Source organism: Argopecten irradians, chromosome 1 (assembly GCF_041381155.1).
Source record: "Argopecten irradians isolate NY chromosome 1, Ai_NY, whole genome shotgun sequence".
Lineage (NCBI taxonomy): Eukaryota > Metazoa > Mollusca > Bivalvia > Pectinida > Pectinidae > Argopecten > Argopecten irradians.
This window is the reverse complement of record NC_091134.1, coordinates 49,318,314-49,341,506: the sequence shown is the minus strand read 5'-3', so window position 1 is coordinate 49,341,506 and position 23,193 is coordinate 49,318,314. Positions and strand designations below refer to the sequence as shown.

The window sequence follows — 23,193 nt, the reverse complement described above, 5'->3', positions numbered from 1 at the left end:
TGCTCTCATCCATAACTAATTCAGAAAAGTATTGCTTTGTAGGCGGAAATGGAGCATATCAACAAAACAAACAAAACTGACATATTAATTAAACCACATTCAATGTTTACATAGTGACAACTCTATTGCATTGGTGTCTGCTATCACAAATAGGAAGAAATTCAATCGTATTATGTAAATGATCTGATTCTCTGAAATGTTTGTAAAGATTTTACATCCAATATCAATTTCGCCAATAAGGGCGAGGTTAATTGCAGCCAATCCATTTTAGATGGAGTTGCTATTTTTTGTGGTATTAATTCACTTTTGTGGAATTCAGTGAGGGAATATTAGTGTTTCCTGTGTGTCCGTACATTTGTATGCTCACCTTTTATCAGTGTTCCAAGAACAGCTGCATGATTTCAATCAAACTCTATACATTGATTGAGTTGTCTAGGATTTATGTTTCCAGGGACAAGGACAAAGTCATTATAATTTAATGTAATAGACTTTTACTCACTTGCCATCTTCCTCTCTTAGTCCTATAGGGACACTTTGACCTGAATAGGTTATGATATTTCCCAATCCATGTCACAACTTTTTCAGCCATATGGAGTAGTATAGCTGGAATATAAAGTGATTACATCCAGGAAAGCTGACTTTTTTTTAAAAACAAAAACCATACTAACCATTTTTTTTTACAAAAACCTGAACACTAACCAACATTTAATTTTCATTAATGGGCTTTAGATAGCACTGTTGTATTCCTTCTGCCTATGGGCATTAAAACTTAATCTTGTGTGGTTTGGGAAAGACATTTGTGAGTGAATCTTTACTACTAAAATAGATTTTCAAAACTGTTTTCTAGATCCAAATTTAATCCCACATTTGAGCATAGAAAACTGCCCATGTTCTGTAAGGCTGGAAGGCATCAGTAAAAGATAATTTGATAAAATAGAACCCTATAAGAAAAGGAAAAAGAATCCTGGCTTTTTAATCTCTACATCAAATGTTAAGGTCACTTGAAATAGAACTTTAGAAATGAAATGACATTTTCAAATTTTATTTACTGAGGGTAAAATAGAGTTTGTACTGGGTAACACAGTTTAGGTTCAAAGATTGCCAAATTGCTATTTCAGAATTTAATCAATTAATGCATGACCTTATATTTTAATGTGTTGAAGACTAAGCTTAAAACACTGTTATTTTTAAGTTTTTCAAATCGATAAAGACAATTTGGAAGCATGCAATGTATAAGCTGAATATTTCTTTGTAATAGTTTGGATTTATAACATGTTAAGAGACTAGGACCAGTTAAACTTATAAACACGGTCCCATTGGCGAGTGGTTAAAGATGTCCTGACATATTACCACAAGCCATCCCGGTGACCTCTGGGTTGTGAGTGTGAACCCATGTTGGGCAGTTGTTGGTCGTTGGTTTTTCTCAGGGTACTCTTGACTTTCATCCACCAACAAACTTGGCATATGTATCTTTAAATGAGACTGGTTGTTGATAGGACTTTAACTAATAAAACTGAACCAAAAGAACAAAAAAGGACAAGACATCCCTAAGGTCTGTATTACATCATTGCCGACACCTCATTTTATCAAAGTAGGATGGGATGGGTGTGATACAATGGGATGGGACCGACATAGATAACACTATGTGCCACTCCATTTCATGTTGGGGGTGTAAAAAGTTGACAACATGATCAAAACAGACTGATTATTGTGGCTGAAGCCTAATGCTGCTGTTGCTGTTATGAGAATGGAGTTCTTTCCAACTCAAAATGTATACAGAGTGCTTCACCAACAAAAACAGCATGCAGTCTTTTTTCTGAGCTCAGAAACAAATTGGATCATTATTGTGATATATTTGACAAACTTTCCTATTGGATATAAGACATGGTAAATTGTATTTCCCTGCTAAGAAAATTTGAATATAGTGAAGTGTGTTGGGATAGTGAGGACAATTATAGTATGATGATAGGAAATTTATCAGTTGTGTTGACAAGCTATAATTGGATCTGGTGTTATCGTCTTGTACGAGATGAAAACATTTCTACAGGATGGAAATGGTAATATGACAAGGAATGGCCTATCTTGTCTCTGCTTGGGCTGCTAACAACATCGTTCTGTGTCTAACAGGTTATTTTCTTTCAAGGAGAGTAGTTTGGGTTTTCCTTAAAGTGATTTGTTATGATATTTACATTTCACATTCGTTATTGATCACAAAGTGAAATTATATCTATTTTTCATTTTCTGCCATTTCTTGGGAATATGAAATTAAAATGATTCCATATCTTAAAGCTGACAATGCAAGTTAAAATTATTAACATGATTTTTTTTTAAAAATAAGTATACTCGTTTTTCCAAGAATCGTTTATGAGACATTCCCCGGTTGAGGACAGCCATTTTTGTTTTACATTCCGACGACTCACCGACCCCTATATAAAGCGCGTGAATCGACACACGTGCGCTCATTCATGTACCTATACACCTAGCAGTCCACAGGTTATATCACCTACAAATAGGTAAAAAAAACCCTCACCTGTAAAACTATATGGGACTTTTTTAGCAAGAAAACATGTCAACTCCTCTAAGTTGTCATTTAGATGTTTCTCAAAATAAAATTCCAACGCAAGTGAATAGAAATCCAAAAATAATCCGTCCACATATCTCCACGTATATCATCGTACCCGACGCACTCAACTGACCATATACACGTGACTATGTACCTGACCCGAACGAGCGACAAACTATCAAGGACACACACGTGTCGTTGTGCATGTACGTGTAAAACTTAGTGTATATTGAAGTGTTTTATTAGTTCATATTGGACATATGTTGGGATATAGCTGACAACACATTCATCTATTACTTCAATGAAATATTGTCAGGTGAGTGCAGTGTTTATTTTCAATTTGACATTGTTATTTGCAATATCGGGGCATGTGTATCTGAGACAAGATATGCTTAGAATGATACACGTGTGTCAAGTGCCCCGTGCTTTATATAGGGGGTTGGCCAGTGAAGGTTACTAAGCAGAGCAAAAGAAAAATGGCTGCCACTTCCTTAGATACCACACTGTCATAACTAGGGGATGTCTCAGAAACAATTTTTGAAAAAAAAAATTTCGTTAATATATTTTTTTTTTAATTTCAACTGCATGTTTTTTAACTTGCATTGTCAGTATCAGTGTTTTTTGCCATGTTTTAACCTTATTTATTGACCATTAAGGTGGTGCCCATTCCTAAGTCATCCTGATTGGTAGTACTACACTTAATCTTTATGACTTTGACACAGGTAATTGTTAGTCATAGTGGTACAATCCTTATTTGGTAACTTTAAATTTTTCATTGGTAATCATTAATCATATCAACTCAACCGAGTAACTGAAATAAAACTCAAAAGTCAGAGTAATTGAGACTTGACTCTGAGTCTTTGAGAAAGCACTATCAAAGTCCACTCTGAGTTGTTGAGATAGCACTATCAGAGTCTGCTCTGAGTTATTGAGAAAGCACTATCAAATTCCACACTGAGTAATTGAGATAGCACTTTCAAAGTCTTTTCTGAGTCATTCAGGTTGCACTTTCTAAAGTCTGTTCAGAGTGATTGAGATAGCACTATCAAACTCCACTCTGAGTAATTTAGATAGCACTATCAAAGTCTGCTTAAAGTCATTGAGATAGCACTATCAAAATCCTCTCTGAGACATTGAGATAGCACTATCAAAGTCTGGAGTCATTGAGATAGCACTATCAAAGTCTGGAGTCATTGAGATAGCGCTATTAAAGTCCACTCTGAGTCATTTAGATAGCACTATCAAAGTCTGGAGTCATTGAGATAGCACTATTAAAGTCTACTCTGAGTCATTTAGATAGCACTATCAAAGTCTGGAGTCATTGAGATAGCGCTATTAAAGTCCACTCTGAGTCATTTAGATAGCACTATCAAAGTCTGGAGTCATTGAGATAGCACTATCAAAGTCTGCTCAAAATCATTTAGATACCACTATCAAAGTCTGGAGTCATTGAGATAGCACTATCAAAGTCTGCTCAAAGTCATTTAGATACCACTATCAAAGTCTGGAGTCATTGAGATAGCACTATCAAAGTCTGGAGTCATTGAGATAGCACTATCAAAGTCTGCTCAAAGTCATTTAGATAGCACTATCAAAGTCTGGAGTCATTGAAATAGCACTATCAAAGTCTGGAGTCATTGAGATAGCACTATCAAAGTCCACTCTTAGTCATTTAGATAGCACTATCAGAGTCTGTTCTGAGACATTGAGATAGCACTAGCAAAGTCTGGAGTCATTGAGATAGCACTATCAAAGTCTTTTCTGAGTCATTTAGATAGCACTATCAAAGTCTGCTCAGAGTCATTGAGATAGCACTATCAAAGTCTGGAGTCACTAAGATAGCACTATCAAAGTCTGGAGTCATTGAGATTGCACTATCAAAGTCTGCTCAGAGTCATTGAGAATAGCACTATCAAAGTCTGGAGTCAGAGATAGCACTATGTCTAGAGTCATTTAGATAGCACTATTACAGTCTGGAGTAATTTAGATAGCACTATCAAAGTCTTTTCTGAGTCATTTAGATAGCACTATCAAAGTCTGCTCAGAGTATTGAGATAGCACTATCAAAGTCTGGAGTCATGATAGCTCAGAGTCTGAGTCATTGAGATAGCACTACAAAGTATCAAGATAGTCAAAGTCTGGAGTCATTTAGATAGCACTATCAAAGTCTGGAGTCATTGAGATAGCGCTATTAAAGTCCACTCTGAGTCATTTAGATAGCACTATCAAAGTCTGGAGTCATTGAGATAGCACTATTAAAGTCTACTCTGAGTCATTGAGATAGCACTATCAAAGTCTGCTTAAAGTCATTTAGATACCACTATCAAAGTCTGGAGTCATTGAGATAGCACTATCAAAGTCTGGAGTCGTTGAGATAGCACTATCAAAGTCTGCTCAAAGTCATTTAGATAGCACTATCAAAGTCTGGAGTCATTGAGATAGCGCTATTAAAGTCCACTCTGAGTCATTTAGATAGCACTATCAAAGTCTGGAGTCATTGAGATAGCACTATTAAAGTCTACTCTGAGTCATTTAGATAGCACTATCAAAGTCTGGAGTCATTGAGATAGCGCTATTAAAGTCCACTCTGAGTCATTTAGATAGCACTATCAAAGTCTGGAGTCATTGAGATAGCACTATCAAAGTCTGCTCAAAGTCATTTAGATAGCACTATCAAAGTCTGGAGTCATTGAAATAGCACTATCAAAGTCTGGAGTCATTGAGATAGCACTATCAAAGTCCACTCTTAGTCATTTAGATAGCACTATCAGAGTCTGATCTGAGACATTGAGATAGCACTAGCAAAGTCTGGAGTCATGAGATAGCACTATCAAAGTCTTTTCTGAGTCATTTAGATAGCACTATCAAAGTCTGCTCAGAGTCATTGAGATAGCACTATCATTCTGGAGTCATAGATTAGCACTATCAAAGTCTTTTCAAAGTTCTGAGTCATTTAGATAGCACTATCAGTCTGCTCAGAGTCAATTGAGATAGCACTATCAAAGTCTGGAGTCACTAAGATAGCACTATCAAAGTCTGGAGTCATTGAGATAGCACTATCAAAGTCTGCTCAGAGTCATTGAGATAGCACTATCAAAGTCTGCTCAGAGTCATTGAGATAGCACTATCAAAGTCTGGAGTCATTGAGATAGCACTATCAAAGTCTATTCTGAGTCATTTAGATAGCACTATTACAGTCTGCTCAGAGTAATTGAGATAGCACTATCAAAGTCTTTTCTGAGTCATTTAGATAGCACTATCAAAGTCTGCTCAGAGTCATTGAGATAGCACTATCAAAGTCTGGAGTCATTTAGATAGCACTATCAAAGTCTGAGTCATTGAGATAGCACTATCAAAGTCTGCTCAGAGTCATTGAGATAGCACTATCAAAGTCTGGAGTCATTTAGATAGCACTATCAAAGTCTGCTCAGAGTGATTGAGATAGCACTATCAAAGTCTACTCTGAGTCATTGAGATAGCACTATCAAAGTCTGCTCAAAGTCATTTCGATACCACTATCAAAGTCTACTCTGAGTCATTGAGATAGCACTATCAAAGTCTGCTCAAAGTCATTTCGATACCACTATCAAAGTCTGGAGTCATTGAGATAGCACTATCAAAGTCTGGAGTCATTGAGATAGCACTATTAAAGTATGCTCAAAGTCATTGAGATAGCACTATCAAAATCCTCTTTGAGACATTGAGATAGCACTATCAAAGTCTGGAGTCATTGAGATAGCACTATCAAAGTCTGGAGTCATTGAGATAGCGCTATTAAAGTCCACTCTGAGTCATTTAGATAGCACTATCAAAGTCTGGAGTCATTGAGATAGCACTATTAAAGTCTACTTTGAGTCATTGAGATAGCACTATCAAAGTCTGCTTAAAGTCATTTAGATACCACTATCAAAGTCTGGAGTCATTGAGATAGCACTATCAAAGTCTGGAGTCATTGAGATAGCACTATCAAAGTCTGCTCAAAGTCATTTAGATAGAACTATCAAAGTCTGGAGTCATTGAAATAGCACTATCAAAGTCCACTCTTAGTCATTTAGATAGCACTATCAGAGTCTGTTCTGAGACATTGAGATAGCACTAGCAAAGTCTGGAGTCATTGAGATAGCACTATCAAAGTTTTTTCTGAGTCATTTAGATAGCACTATCAAAGTCTGGAGTCATTGAGATAGCACTATCAAAGTCTGCTCATAGTCATTGAGATAGCACTATCAAAGTCTGCTCAGAGTCATTGAGATAGCACTATCAAAGTCTGGAGTCATTGAGATAGCACTATCAAAGTCTATTCTGAGTCATTGAGATAGCACTATTACAGTCTGCTCAGAGTCATTGAGATAGCACTATCAAAGTCTTTTCTGAGTCATTGAGATAGCACTATCAAAGTCTGCTCTGAGTCATTGAGATAGCACTATCAAAGTCTGGAGTCATTGAGATAGCACTATCAAAGTCTGCTCAGAGTCATTGAGATAGCACTATCAAAGTCTGCTCTGAGTCATTGAGATAGCACTATCAAAGTCTGGAGTCATTGAGATAGCACTATCAAAGTCTGGAGTCATTGAGATAGCACTATTAAAGTCCACTCTGAGTCATTTAGATAGCACTATCAAAGTCTGGAGTCATTGAGATAGCACTATTAAAGTCTACTCTGAGTCATTGAGATAGCACTATCAAAGTCTGCTCAAAGTCATTTAGATACCACTATCAAAGTCTGGAGTCATTGAGATAGCACTATTAAAGTCTGGAGTCATTGAGATAGCACTATCAAAGTCTGCTCAAAGTCATTTAGATAGCACTATCAAAGTCTGGAGTCATTGAGATAGCACTATCAAAGTCCACTCTTAGTCATTTAGATAGCACTATCAGAGTCTGTTCTGAGACATTGAGATAGCACTATCAAAGTCTGGAGTCATTGAGATAGCACTATCAAAGTCTTTTCTGAGTCATTGAGATAGCACTATCAAAGTCTGGAGTCATTGAGATAGCACTATCAAAGTCTGCTCAGAGTCATTGAGATAGCACTATCAAAGTCTGCTCTGAGTCATTGAGATAGCACTATCAAAGTCTGGAGTCATTGAGATAGCACTATCAAAGTCTTTTCTGAGTCATTGAGATAGCACTATCAAAGTCTTTTCTGAGTCATTGAGATAGCACTATCAAAGTCTTTTCTGAGTCATTGAGATAGCACTATCAAAGTCTGCTCTGAGTCATTGAGATAGCACTATCAAAGTCTGGAGTCATTGAGATAGCACTATCAAAGTCTGGAGTCATTGAGATAGCACTATCAAAGTCTGCTCTGAGTCATTGAGATAGCACTATCAAAGTCTGGAGTCAATTAGATAGCACTATCAAAGTCTGCTCAGAGTCATTGAGATAGCACTATCAAAGTCTTTTCTGAGTCATTGAGATAGCACTATCAAAGTCTTTTCTGAGTCATTGAGATAGCACTATCAAAGTCTTTTCTGAGTCATTGAGATAGCACTATCAAAGTCTTTTCTGAGTCATTGAGATAGCACTATCAAAGTCTGCTCAAAGTCATTTAGATAGCACTATCAAAGTCTGGAGTCATTGAGATAGCACTATCAAAGTCTGGAGTCATTGAGATAGCACTATTAAAGTATGCTCAGAGTCATTTAGATAGCACTATCAAAGTCTGGAGTCATTGAGATAGCACTATCAAAGTCTGGAGTCATTGAGATAGCACTATCAAAGTCTACTCTGAGTCATTGAGATAGCACTATCAAAGTCTGCTCTGAGTCATTGAGATAGCACTATCAAAGTCTGGAGTCATTGAGATAGCACTATCAAAGTCTTTTCTGAGTCATTGAGATAGCACTATCAAAGTCTTTTCTGAGTCATTGAGATAGCACTATCAAAGTCTGGAGTCATTGAGATAGCACTATTAAAGTATGCTCGGCACAGCCTCGTGTTTGACAACTTAAGAATCTTACCCCTCGGGTTGAGATTGTCCTGTCTCGCCCCAAAGGGGGTGAAAGATTCTCTTAATCAAAATCTTTTCTGAGTCATTGAGATAGAAACTAGAACAAGACAACTTCACCTTATTCAGAGTTATGCCCCTTTATTACAAAAGGTTGGGGGCTGAGTACAAGTTGGCCTCTTGTTCTTACTCAGTTCATGTTTCAGACAAAAATCTATAGAGACGGTGTCCCCAGGTTCTGATCTATCACTTAATTAATGATGAGGTTGTGTGAGCAGGCGGCAACACAAATTAACCTGGTAATAGGTGACGTGTGTAATGTGTCATACTGTGTCGTATTAACTGATCACTTACAACTTATGTTGGCTGTATATCATTATGATATGCCAAAGAAAAATATACGGGTTACATTGGCAAAAACATTAGGGTCGGTAGGTCAGGATGTTTTTTGTTTTTTAGTGTCTTTCACTCTACAGTAATGGCTTGAACTGAAGTTTGAGATCATTATCCAGACTTTTTATTATTTTTTTTGTAGAAAAGTGGGGAAAATAAATTAAGGTCAGGAAAAAAAAAGGGTTGTTCGGGTAACCCTAAACAGACATTACTTTTTTTTGACCTAATAGAAGTCCATAATACATGATTATCCCTATCAAAGTCGCATTATAATACAAATCCATGTAATGATGTTTCAGACAAATGTCACATTTATGTAAATGTGTGTAGTCTATATCAGAATTATTGTTAATGTTATGCCCCTTTGTTACAAATGGGAGGGAGAGGTCACTGTGCTAGGTAAAACTGTTTCTGCATATGTGTGCTATTGAGGATTTGATATTATTTCTTTTCAATATGTCAGGTACATTTGCTATATATAAACAGCTCAGGGAAAACTCTTATGGTTTCCTATTAGCTGTTTTAGGGATGAATAATCAAGAAAATGAACAAGGGGAGCTTTGATTGTGAAAAATTAGATAGCTTTAATTAGGTCATTGTCTTTAATATTCTCTTCAAATCAATCAAGGAATAATTGGCTTCCTATTATCATACACTACATTTTACTGTCTAGTGTTAGAGTAATGCTCTCTGACATACTAGGCCACTTACCATTGGAGTCAAAATTTACAGTGCTATTAAAAAATCAATGGTTTAATCCTAAGGTTTCATGAAAACAGAAGTTCTTCTTGGCTCTTTTTATGTATATAATGTAGATATTATAAGGTTATATTACTTAAAGTCTTGTTCTTTGTCAATGATTATCATGTCGTGGAAGAATGCATTAAAAATAGTTATATCAACCATAAAACATTCCCTGGTAACATCATAGCAACTAATATCACATCCGAACATGATATATAGAGGATACAAAAAGTCTCTCGGTAATGAGACTAAAAATACCCTAACTATAACCCTGGAAACATTATTTTCCTCTCTTCTTGGCTGTAAATCACACAACTTCCTCTCCAATAATTATACTGTTCTGTTATGAAGTTCATGGCATCAATTATGTAAAGATTGGCAAGCATAATGGAGACAAATTCACAGTGTAACTTGAATACATGTAAACTGTCCCTTCCTGTATTGGCAGATACTCTATTATACAGTCAGGGGGTAACTTATCTGATTCCAATAGAGAACGGCCCTAAAGGACGTGTAGGTTGTCCCTGCCAATCGTCATCGGGCTTTTCACCTGTGTTTATGGAAACAGACAATATTGATTGTAGCGGTATTGTCACAGAGCTCGCCAGACCAGATCACCATTGATTTGTTATGCCTCGGTTGTGTGTTTCAGATTCCAGGATTATGTGATCAGAGACGGGCCAGCTCAATGTCCAGTACGATTCCAGAGGAATGCCATTCAGGATACACAAACCAGAACACCCACAACGTGATGAAAAGGAGATCCTGACCTGGTCAATTCATCAACATCTCACCAAGGCGACTTGTTTTCAGTATAATTGTTATCTGGATGTTATTACTGAATAGACAGAGATTAATTTTTCAGATTAATTGTTTTGCATATCAGGATCTTTGGTTACTGTGATTTGATCTTCATGCTGTGATAGGTACATGGTTTGAAATAAGTAAACTTCAAGTCATTTTCTTAAAACAACTGAACTGGTAATTGTGTAGATATTGTTCCATAGAATGATTTTTATGTAGATAAACGTGATATTCATCAGCGATTCGGGTTAAACCAGAGCAACTTTTTCTTTAATGAACTAAGTGTTTGTAGATGTTCCGTAGAAGGATTTTCACGCAGATAAATGGAATATCCATCGACGGATCAGCAGCTGTATCCAGGTGTGGACACTACAAATTGTTTTTCATCGTAAACTGTTGTATTCTGATCTTCTCGATACAGACATAATGATAGATATTATGAGACCATAACTTGCGCATCTCTCGTCAAAAGAGATCAATTCCCCCGGATCATTTCTCAGAGGACTCTTTGCTATGGTAAGTATTGTTATCTTTATTTTGTCAGTGTTTTTGTATATAAAAGTGCACCAGACTCCAGGTTTAGTATAAATTTACCTTTATATCAAAGGTCACCAGGTGGTAATGATCAGAATCGGTAAACATCGTTAACATGTTCCATGTACCCGAAGTTTTATATAACCTCGTTTATAGGTAAGTTACCTAGTACACATAGGCAGAGTGTAAAAACCTGAACACTGCAGAGAAAGTGATAATGAAATAACACAAATGTCTGTGATGTTATTTCATAGTGCCTGTTCAGCAAAATCTAAAGATAGAAAGGAATCACATATGTTTTATAAATTGTTTGATCATCTACTGTATTTAACCCAATAAACGCGCCTGTCACTATACTATCCTAAAAGCTTCTCTTTTATACTTCTGTGGTGTAATTGTCATCAAGATGCTATGAAATAGTTGATGTTGCTGGTATACTGGATTCGTTTGTTGTGTATAACAACATGTTGTGTAACATTGCATTTAAGACCAATGGGCTAAATGTACCCAATAAATGCCCAAATGAGCACCCTATAACACGGAATCCATTGAATCTAAAATAAGTGTCTAATTAATCATCACCTAATTAATCATTGAGTACCCAATATAAGTGAAGAATGAGTCCCAAATAAGTGAACGGGCCTACAGATAGCATAAATATTAATAAATAAATGATCCTGTTTTAATTTATGTTTAGAAAGATTCAAAACAAAACTTTTTTATTCCAAAACAGTTATACTAAATTTCAAATTTCAACTTTGAAGCTATATATAACGTCACTTTAGAACATTATCCAATCCTGGTTATGTTTTATTTGAAATTGCATTAAACTCAAATTGTTTTTTCAAAATAATTACTGGTTTTTATTCAAAATCTCAAAATTAAATTACATTAACCTTATGATTTTCACAATTATCAGGATCCTTAAAGTCAAATCGAATTTCCAGGAAACCCCTTAAATCTTTGGCTTCCCCTTTGGCTTGTTAGAATGAAGGACAGAGTTATTTCAGTTCCAAGTGACTTGACCCACATTCTCTGTAAACAGGAAATACAGTGACACTGATCCAATTTGTTTTCATTTGGATCCATTGTGTCCCTATACATGTTGTGGACACCTACGACCAATGGGTTACAGACTGGAGGGAGTGCTGGGATTGATTCTGATAAATCTTTACTGCTAAATTAAACGTGAAATACGATAACTCTGTGACATGAGATATTGACAGTCAATGCATTGATCCAGTAAATAGATTTAGTAAATAAGTTTTTCCATTAGCTGGTCTTTTATGCTTCAGAATTGCATGTACATGGATGGAACAAAGTTGTATCAGAGATACAGGAAGAAATAGGAGACTGTTGATGTAATTTACAAAATTATTTAGATTATATTTATATAACTATGGAAATAAAGATGTTCAATGAGGAGATTGAGTAATATTAAGGAGATCCAGTTAATGGATCACTAGAACAATGTTGTATTGGGGAGATTTAGTTCTTGTAATACTGGAACAATGTTGTATTGGGGAGATTTAGTTCTTGTAATACTGGAACAATGTTGTATTGGGGAGATTTAGTTCATGTAATACTGGAACAATGTTGTATTGGGGAGATTTAGTTCATGTAATACTAGAACAATGTTGTATTGGGGAGATTTAGTTCATGTAATACTGGAACAATGTTGTATTGGGGAGATTTAGTTCATGTAATACTAGAACAATATTGTATTGGGGAGATTTAGTTCATTTAATACTAGAACAATGTTAAATTGGGGAGATTTAGCTCATGTAATACTAGAACAATATTGTATTGGGGAGATTTAGTTCATTTAATACTAGAACAATGTTAAATTGGGGAGATTTAGCTCATGTATCACTAGAACAATGTTGTATTGAGGAGATTTAGTTCATGTAACACTAGAACAATGTTGTATTTGGGAGATTTAGTTTATGTAACACAAGAACAATGTTGTATTGGAGAGATTTAGTTCATGTAACATTGGAACAATGCTGTATTGAGGAGATTTAGTTCATGTAATACTAGAACAATATTGTATTGGGGAGATTTAGCTCATGTAATACTGGAACAATATTGTATTGGGGAGATTTAGTTCATGTAATACTGGAACAATGTTGTATTGAGGAGATTTAGTTCATGTAATACTGGAACAATGTTGTATTGGGGAGATTTAGTTCATGTAATACTGGAACAATGTTGTATTGGGGAGATTTAGTTCATGTAATACTAGAACAATGTTAAATTGGGGAGATTTAGCTCATGTAATACTAGAACAATGTTGTATTGAGGAGATCTAATTATTTAGTTCATGTATCACTAGAACAATGTTGTATTGAGGAGATTTAGTTCATGTAACACTAGAACAATGTTGTATTTGGGAGATTTAGTTTATCAACACTAGAACAATGTTGTATGTATTGAGGAGATTTTAGTACAAGGATCACTAGAACAATGTTGTATTGATTTAGTACAAGGATTGCTAAATTGATGAGATTCTGCAGATCGGAACATCACTATTTAGAACACAGTTGTTATGCATACTTCATAGATTGCTGAAACTAGTTGTGTAGATATTTAGTTAATGTACCAATAAGTTTTAGCACTGAGGAGATTAGGTATTGCTGCATTATGTACAACAATAGTTAAGTTTTTTTCTGTTTTGCGTCCTTTAGATTCTCAAAAACCTACCAGCCAGCAAGGGGAAAAAAACAAACACGAATAAAAAAAACACGGAGCCCACGCTTTGTTTGGGATGCTTCCACTTTAACCAGTTTTGTTCTTGCAAGTGGTAGAATAGACAATATTTCATAAATAATCTCCTTGTTAATGATTCATTGGTATGGAGCACAAAATTGAATGCAACAAACATATTTCAACATTAAAAATTATTAAAAGAATTGTCAGATTGAAGCATGAGAAAATAGTGTTTTTCACGGTGTCTGTTGTAAATTAATCTATTTAATGCTGTTGCTCCATATAATATAGCCTTTATAAAAAAGAACATTTAATAATAGCCTATATATGCATTGAATTGGAACTTGTTTTCTGTATTTTATACATACATATGCAACACCCTGACAACAGTACATCCATCATAATTCTGCTTTGTCATTCTCTGCAAGTCAGCACTGACCATGGCGATTCATACTTTCATTAACCCAAGCTGTCATAACTGTTCTCAAGTTTCAAGTTTTTTATTTCATCCAAATGCATAACAAACATATAGTGAACAGTACAATTATTATCATTATAATATGACATACAATGTATACAAGTATAAGATGGCGGAGGACAATATTTCAGTATTTCAGTATACTAATAAGCTACATATGTATAAAAGACGTGGTCACAACAGAACCCACGTTGATGCTGACGGCAAATAAAAAGCAATTTTATCATTTAATTAATTGTGAGCAGAGTTTTTCTTTTCTCTGTTGCACGAAACAAAAAGTTACCCAACATATTCAAAATTTTAACATCTTTACTAGAGAATAATTCTATAAACTTATGCACGCTTGGTCTATGATAAAAATATCTGTTAATGTATTTTTCTCTTAATTCAGAATATGCCGGACAGAGAAGAACAAAATGTACTTCATCTTCTACGACAACTACATAATCGACATACAGTCTGTTAGAATAAAACTACAATATGATTTTTAATATTTGGAAGTTTAATTAAACCAAAGAAAAAAAGTCTGTTACACTATTTGACTAAGAAACAGTGTGCATAAATACATGTACGTGTGTCCAATCAGCGATGTCTCTTTGTTCAGTCAAAAGAATTGCTATGGATTTTAATAGTATATCTATAAAAATGATTTAATATATTTAATATCAAAAGTACATCAGCAGATTTTTAATAATATAACCTGAAATGAACTTAGCCTCCGGCACACTTACTTGGATTGGGATATTCTAGTATTACAATTTTACTCGTCGAAATCATGATGCCAAAGGCATTAACTTTAGAAACTTTTCATCTTTTTTATAATCTTGAAGTTTTAACTCAAAGAACGCACCAAACATACCAAACCCCTCTAACAATTTATTCCTAAGGTTACCTCAAGAGGCGAGTCAGAGTTTTATCCAAAACAGATATTGTTCTTTAAAATCTTGTAAACAAATTGTATCTCGAGCTCGGGCACTGGCCAAAAAAGAATCTGCGAATAAGTTTGGTTCTCATACTTGGAATGCATATCGATATGTGGTTTGGTTTGTTTAGTTTTACGTCCTATTAACAGCCAGGGTCATGTAAGGACGTGCCAGGTTTGTTGGTGGAGGAAAGCCGGAGTACCCGGAGAAAAACCACCGGCCAGCGGTCAGTACCTGGCAAACTGCCCCACATGGGATTCGAACCCGCATCCCAGAGGTGGAGGGCTTGTGGTAATATCGATATGTTATCGTTTCATTATTCTAAATGGCCAAAATGTATACGACTGAATATGACAACTTTTCAGCCGTCCTCACCCCGTCATATTTCAGAGAAAAAGATCGAAAACATCCTGCATCGAATCTCGATTGCTAGATGCCTTCTCGTGGTCCTTGCGGCGCTTGAGCGATTGCGAGATCAGTGTATTCGATGTGAGTCAAGCGTTGAGGTGATGCTTGCCACAATTGACTAAAATTGAAACCGGAAACGGGCATTTTTCCGGATTTTTTTTAATTTTTGGACGTCTTTTTACGAAATCTAAAAAATACAAACTTGTGTTTGTTTTTGCCTCACAACAGCACAAAACCTACCCGCACGCGGACGCAAAACAGAAAAAAACACAACTATGGCTGCATTATGTACAACAATATTTTTTGTTGGAGCAGATCTTTGTATTAATATTAATTATTATGAATACTGCAGCTGACCTTGTATTGATGACAGTATTAGATACATATATATAGATTATTCAAAATATTGTTGGAATGTAGATTGAAAATGAATTGTAAGAAAAAGTATTCAGAGATGTAGGTCCTAGATTATAATGGAACATAGTTGTTGTACTGATGGTCTGATGATAAAATTGTTGCTTTAAGTGACCATGCTTTTGGCACTACACAGAACCACATGTATCCTGAGAACACCTACTATGTTGTATATTGAAGATAGCGTGCCTGTTGTGTTAAGTGGTGCATCTGTTGCCTAACAAAATACACAGGTTTATCAGCACATTTAATGGTGATAGATATCGGCTAAATGTTCAGGTCAAACGTTTTAAAAATTTCTTTTAAAAGTAATTGCTCTTTATTGGGGTGTGTTTTTTGCTGTCATTAGTAATGTTCAGAGGTTTACTGTTAATTTCTGTATTGGAAAAGTTATTTGACACTTCCTATCCCAAAGGTACCAGTATAAATAGTGCATGTACAATATATATCAATGGCTTTTGCTTAAAGTTGACGTATACATATGTACATTAATAAAAACTGATGTTCCTAATTGACAATTAGCTAAATTTTTGTGGTTACATGCAGTTTAAATTTTTAGATTCTCATCAATATTGGCACAATCACACAGTTTTCCAATCTTTTTACCTAAAATATTTGGGGCACCTTAAGTTTTAGCCATGTTCGTCCCCTTCTGTTTTGCCCTGTCCCATCATGATTTTATAATCAGGCAGGTGCACTTATGTCAATCATATTTTGTATCATGAAATGTTCATGACGATAAAGACATCACAGAAGTGGCTGAATTGACACAGAATATACTGATTTTTGTGTTGCCTGCAACGCAAGGGCGACACTTACGTATCACTATGTCGGCGTCGGCGTCGGTGTCGGTGCCATCGGCGTCGTCAGCGTCCAGGAAACGGTTTCCGTGTGATTACTGAAGTATTTATTGTCCAATTTCAACCAAATTTAGTATATAGCTTTATATCAATGAGATCTCAAATGAGTTCGATAATGGTATAAATCCGTCAATATTTGCAAGAGTTACGGGACTTTAAAATCATCAAAACAGGAAAATCCATGGTTTCCGCTCGATAACTTAAATATTTTTTATTGTCCAATTTCAACCAAATTTCATAAATTGCTTTATATCAATGAGTTCTTGGATGAGTTTGATAATGGTCAAAATTCGTCAATATTTGCAAGAGTTACGGGACTTTAAAATCATCAAAACAGAAAAATCCATGGTTTCCGCTCGATAACTTAAATATATTTATTGTCCGATTACAACCAAATTTGGTTTGTTGCTTTTGATATTAAAGAGTTGCTCCAAAATCGGCCGAATATTTGCAAGAGTTACATTTAAAAATGATATAATTTGAACAATAATTGGTGTTTAATCGTTAATATTTATGCCTAATTAACACAAAAAATAGTATAGAATAATTCATTTCGTCTTTGGTGCCTGCGCAATCAGTACTTCCTTCCATATAGGATATAGTGACACGGAATTTTTTCGGGATGCAATTAATTATATTTCATATTTTTAACTAGAAGTAAAATTAGAAGTTTAAACTTTTCAAAGGTGGTAATGGTGTAAAGTAAGTAACTTTTGTAAGTGAAGAAAAATACTAAATCGTCTGATCCTGTTTTTAATAGTGAAAAAATACAATTTGTCAGCGGTGGAGCATCTTTAATGATCGAGATCTTAGATGGGTTCCATACTGTCAAAATCTGTCAATATTTGCAAGAGTTACAGGACCTTAAAATAGTCGAAACGTGGCTTCCGCTTGAAAACTTTAGTATTTATTGTCCGATTTCAACCAAATTTGGTATATTGCTTTATATCAATGAGATCTTAGATGGTTTTGATACTTTTCAAAATCCATCAATATTTGCAAGAGTTATGGAACTTGATTACTTCACCTAAATTATTAACAATATTTTCAACAGTAAATAACTATTTTTGTGATGCTGTGCAGGCGACACATCCACTTCCGAGGAATTCTTGTATTTATTTTTTATTCCTTGGTATTAACAAAAGTGAGAAAACTAATTTTTAGTATCTATAGACTGTCAATTCCTTGAAAGAAAGGGATTTCAACGTTCAATCTAACAGTTGGTATTGTAATGGCGATACAGGACAGTTGTACCTCTTGTGCCATGTAGCTGATACTGCTTTCAATTGTATGTTAATGGTATCTTATCAAATGAACGCCTTTTCTCCTTATTTAAGTTATTACTGTCCCCTTAATAAGCACAATTTTAACAGTTTAATTACATTCAGATAATATGTTAATACTTAATTCTAATTGCTTTGTAGCTCTGGTAATTGGAATCACCTGAAGAACAACAATGACTTGAAAGTCCAGGGGTAGTTTTTATCATACATTTGTCACAACTAAAACCAAGATATGGAGCAGAATGATGGAGATGAGACGAGGAAATGCTTCATTCCAAAAGTTGAAATGCGTACAGGATTTTTTCGTAGCAGTAAAAAGAAAAGTAATTCCTACACTGTTCCGAATGCCTACACAGATGCCCAGGGATCTACAATTCCCAATTACAATGCCACCTACATGGATCACAAAACCACATATCAGACGTATGAGAAAGGGGACATTCGGTCAACCATTCCCTTGTCTCGTCACGCCCGCAGTAGTGTTCAGGCTCAGCTTTATAACTTCTTAGAAAGACCCACTGGCTGGAAATGCTTCATCTATCATTTTACTGTGTAAGTATAACAGTAATGAAACTTCAAATGCTTTAAAGCTTAGTGTATTTAATTTAGTTAATTAGCTCACCTGCAATAAGACAAGTGAGCTCACCTGTCTGCATATACAGTCCTGTGATATATCCTTAGCAAAATGTATTCAGTCTTTGCATTATTTTGTGAGTGCAACTCACATTGTTTTCTCTGAAAAGAATGACATTACCCTCTGAAACACATGACGTCACAATCAATCCCAACCACAAGGTCAGATAACTCTGTTATAATATGCAAATCTGGAATAAACTTTCCCACTGAAACAGTCATCCCAGAAACCAAATTGCCCAGAGATCTGATAATTAAACTATAGCAAATTGGATGAAAAGTTACAAAATTTGTTCTTAATTATAACCTTGAACTTTGGTCAAAGTCAAATGTTTAAGAGAGGTCAATGGTTAAAAGAGGCCAAAACCTTTAAATGTAGTTTGACTGACTCAGGAATTTTAATTTTGAAAACCATAAAAAAGGCAAGTGAATCATTGTACTGTGCCATGTGTTACATGTATATCCTTTGGACTTGATAATGAATCAATAATTTAATTACTTTAATTGTGACATGTTTTAATGAGAACAAGATGTTGTAAAACAGAAAGAAATAATACCCTGAAGAGTATATTTGTATGATCTCAAAAATTGATCAGAGTAGAACTTTTTTTATAGTCTACCGTAAGAAATCCCAAATGGCCGGAAACTTCATAATAGATAGGGTTTTTGTTAAGATTATCTGACTATCAGGTCTGGAAACCGATATTATAGAGTGACTTTTACATAACATTGACTTTAAACATCTTAAAGTGTGTCCTTGACAAAGGCTCTGGTGGTCCATTATTTAGACATAAGAGACACCCTGAATACATATATATGGCCCTGTAAGTTAATAAAACACTGTATTAATACATAGAACAGTCCATAAAATACCAAATTATTCTGCAGTGACATGTTCATGATATTGGTCTGTGGTGACATATGTACTGTCAGTTTCTATGTGATAACTACAGTTCCCTTTAGACCTTCAAACTTCACACTGTCACACATTATCCTCCTTAGTAATGGTCGGAAGGTCAAAGGCCAAGGTTACAGTTAGTAAAAATAGAAAATTTGTTCTGTGCTGTAATTTGATTTACTCCTTCACCCCTTAAATTTCATAATGAACTGTGTGGTCTAGCTAGCTACTCTTTGATTTAGAAGAGTCTATGTGTCTTCAGGGGTGGATAAGTTAAGAGGACTGATTTTCAATTTTGAAGCTCAAAGGTCAAGTTCACTATTACTGGAAAGTTAAAAATTTGTTTCTATATAATAATCCATTATATATACAGTTTCAGGTGACACCCAATAGTATTCTTGTATTATGTACAGGTTTTATGTAAGGGTCGCTAAGGGATAATTAATTCATTTGATGTAACATTTAGTTCTTTGCTGATTGGCTGGGTGGCTAGATCTTGATTTATCATGTACATGATTGCTATACCTATACTCGTGATTTGTGGAAGTACAGAATCACAGCAAGGTCATTACAATGTAGTTAGTATAAGTAATTGTTCCCAGCTAGTAGCTGGTAAAAGCACCAAGAGTCACTCAATCCATTATTAAACATGTAAAAGGCAGTGGTAGCTGGTAACTTAATCATCTATCAGCTTGACAATCTATAGAACCATTTTTACAAGAGTAATACAATGTTGCTGTGGCCATGTTCTCTTTGTGATTTAGTGTTGGAGAAAGACAAACAGACATCCGCTCACATCAGGGGTGTTCGCTAATGTGAAAACAATTTGCCAGGCTGTACACTCAGGTGTGGCCGTTGGCACCATTCATACTTGTCTTATACATGTAGATTATTTGATCTGTTATTTTGAAAGCTGGGATGTGTTTTGGAAGGTGCAGTCAGACCTTCTAATCAAAGGTTAATGGGAGATGGATGGTGAAAACCTTACACATATCTTATTTGCATGCTTGCAAGTCTCATTAAAGTGAAAACGGTTATGGTTGTTTATACAAGGAATCTCAATACTCAAATTGTGTTGTTCACTTCCCTAGGGAAATACAGATTTATCAAACTTTACCTATTAAGTTTGCTAGGGAAATAGAAATACAGATTTATCAAACTTTACCTATTAAGTTTGCTATGTAGATAATTTTTTTAAACCTCTATAGCCCTTTTCAAATTCCAAGATCTTGTGTTGAGTATTATGGACTTGACTAGAATAAGTTGCTACCAACTCTATTAATTTGTGCCTTTTATAGCATACTACACAGTACAAATTGATAAAATGTTAAAAGGGAATTATCCATATAATTTCTTCATGACTCAAAGACTTTAGTCTGAGGATTATAAGGGTTATCATGTTTAATCCATTGATAAAATGACCTTCACCTTCAATCTAAGTCAGTCAATTTAATCTACTATATGTTTTCATAAAACTTATTTTCTGTAACAAATTGTTAGATTTATTAAAGGTCAAGACCTGTTTTGGCATGTTGGAGACATAATTTAGCTACTGTAATTTGGTTTCAGGGTCAAAGTGTTCAAACATATTTGATTAACATAACAAGATTTTCCTTTAAAATGTCAAATGGTACAATGAAATCATAATTCTCTTTCCTATCTTCATGTTTTTCTGAAAAAGATGAACACATTTAATCATTCACCTACTTTTAACTTTAGTCGCAAAATGAAGTGGCAATTAAAGTATTTTTTTTATTCAGACTTATTTGAAAAGTGAAATATGAACAATGACCAGTTGGCTCTGTTAGTTTATCAAAAGTGAATACTGTGGATGGAGATAACAGGGAATGTAAACCTTGACTGCCTTTCTGACAGCTGATTTATTTGCTATATTGCTGTGATCAAATATATGCCTGCTGAGAATTAATATCCCCTGGAATATTGAGGATGTATTGAATGTAACACAGATTGTCTAAATATACAATCATATTAAAGACCAAAATGATGTATGAGCACTCTGCAAATATCAATTCCAACAAAGTCTCATCACATTTGTTAATTTAAACTGTGTTATTACCTCACATTTTAAGTATATGTAGTAGCTATATCATAGAGGTATTGTAAAACATACTGCTGTATGTTATAGACAGTCCAACCAAACAGTTCTATGTTAGATCTTATGTGAGCTGTAATAGGTCAAGGCTTTGACTTAAAACACCTAGCAAAGTTCTCCCTGAAGATGTTATTTGGGCATCTCTCTTAAACTCCATGTTTTGAGACTGAAACAAGGAAGTGTTTTAAACAATAGGAAAAAGAGGAATTGCCTTTGCAAGCTCTGGCACACTAATTTGTCTTTATGTCTGTTCAATTTGTTGTTTAAAAAGGTCTATCCAAATAAATGGTAAACAGGGTTTCTCTTGACTCAATTACTTAGAACAAATGTCAAATAAAGAGTTTGGCGTCTACAGTTATACGTTATTGGCTGATGGTTGTACCAAAATGGAAACAGGACCACTAACAATAGGAACCTTACCAATGCAGCATTACCCATGGACAATTCCAGCTTTTCTTTGACTTTCTGGATAAATATTATATTTAACTAAACACCCTTGTCAAGATGATAGCATGTTTAACCCAATTTAAATACCATCATCCTGAATGTGCTGTAATCCGATAAACACTTTTGTCTGAATGGTATATTGTTTGTCCCGTATTTGACTCAATGAACGCCTTTGTCCAGATGATACATTATTTGACCAAATTTAGATTAACATCATTGTCCTGATGGTACTGTATTTAATCTAATAAACACTCTTGTGTGAATGGTATATTATTAGTACCTTATTTGATCCAAGAAACACCAAATGTTCCTCTAAGCTCACTTCATTTGATATCCTCATATCTATGTATTATGTGTCAACTCATATAAACATTATCTTTTCTTGATCTAGCTATCACCGTGATATTGGTTGCTTCTTGAAGCTTTTCCCTGTAACTGTTATTTCTTAACTTGGAGTTTAACAGAATTCCAGTTTAGCTTCATTGATTTCTTTTGAAGATTCCATGTGAACTCCATGTGGAGCATTTCATACAGGTTGGTTCACAGATAAGAGTTGATTTGAGTGTATATATATCAAGTACTAATACAGGTGGCTCAATGATCAGTAACCTACACTCCAACCTTAGACATTCAGTCTTGCACTGGGGCCACCTCTTCATTAATTAGTGCCCAGGCTGATTATTACGTCAGATACGGTAATTGCCTGGTGTAATATGAGCATTCACAGACCCTGAACCACAACCTCACTGGTCACCAAGCTGGATGATTATAAGTGGACACACTATTGATTTTAAATGTTATCCCATGAAATGGAGACAGGAATGGTCATCGAGTCATGGGAATATACAAGTGTCACATATTTCATTCTCTCTAGAGACTAAGTCCTAAACCCCTCTCGTATGGCTTTATGGCTTTCGTTGGAGCTATATATTGGCAGCCTGTTGAGCTAAGCTGGATATAACAGCATCTTGTATTATCACATTACAGAATTTCCTGTTTGATGCAGTAATCACCCTGTAATCTTGCTTTGAATGTAACA

The 23,193-nt window shown here is 35.0% G+C and overlaps 1 protein-coding gene across 2 annotated transcripts in view; it reads left to right on the top strand.

Annotated features, from left to right (window-relative positions):
• The window catches only part of LOC138331174 (potassium voltage-gated channel subfamily KQT member 1-like), a 56,217-nt gene that overhangs the window by 5,891 nt on the left and 27,133 nt on the right, over positions 1 to 23,193 (top strand). For both annotated transcript variants that reach the window (XM_069278658.1, XM_069278650.1), the window contains exons 2-3: positions 10,303 to 10,970; positions 18,205 to 18,615. In XM_069278658.1, the coding sequence (XP_069134759.1) occupies positions 18,296 to 18,615 (320 nt within the window). In that variant the 5' untranslated portion in view covers positions 10,303 to 10,970; positions 18,205 to 18,295. The remainder of the gene's footprint in view (positions 1 to 10,302; positions 10,971 to 18,204; positions 18,616 to 23,193) is intronic.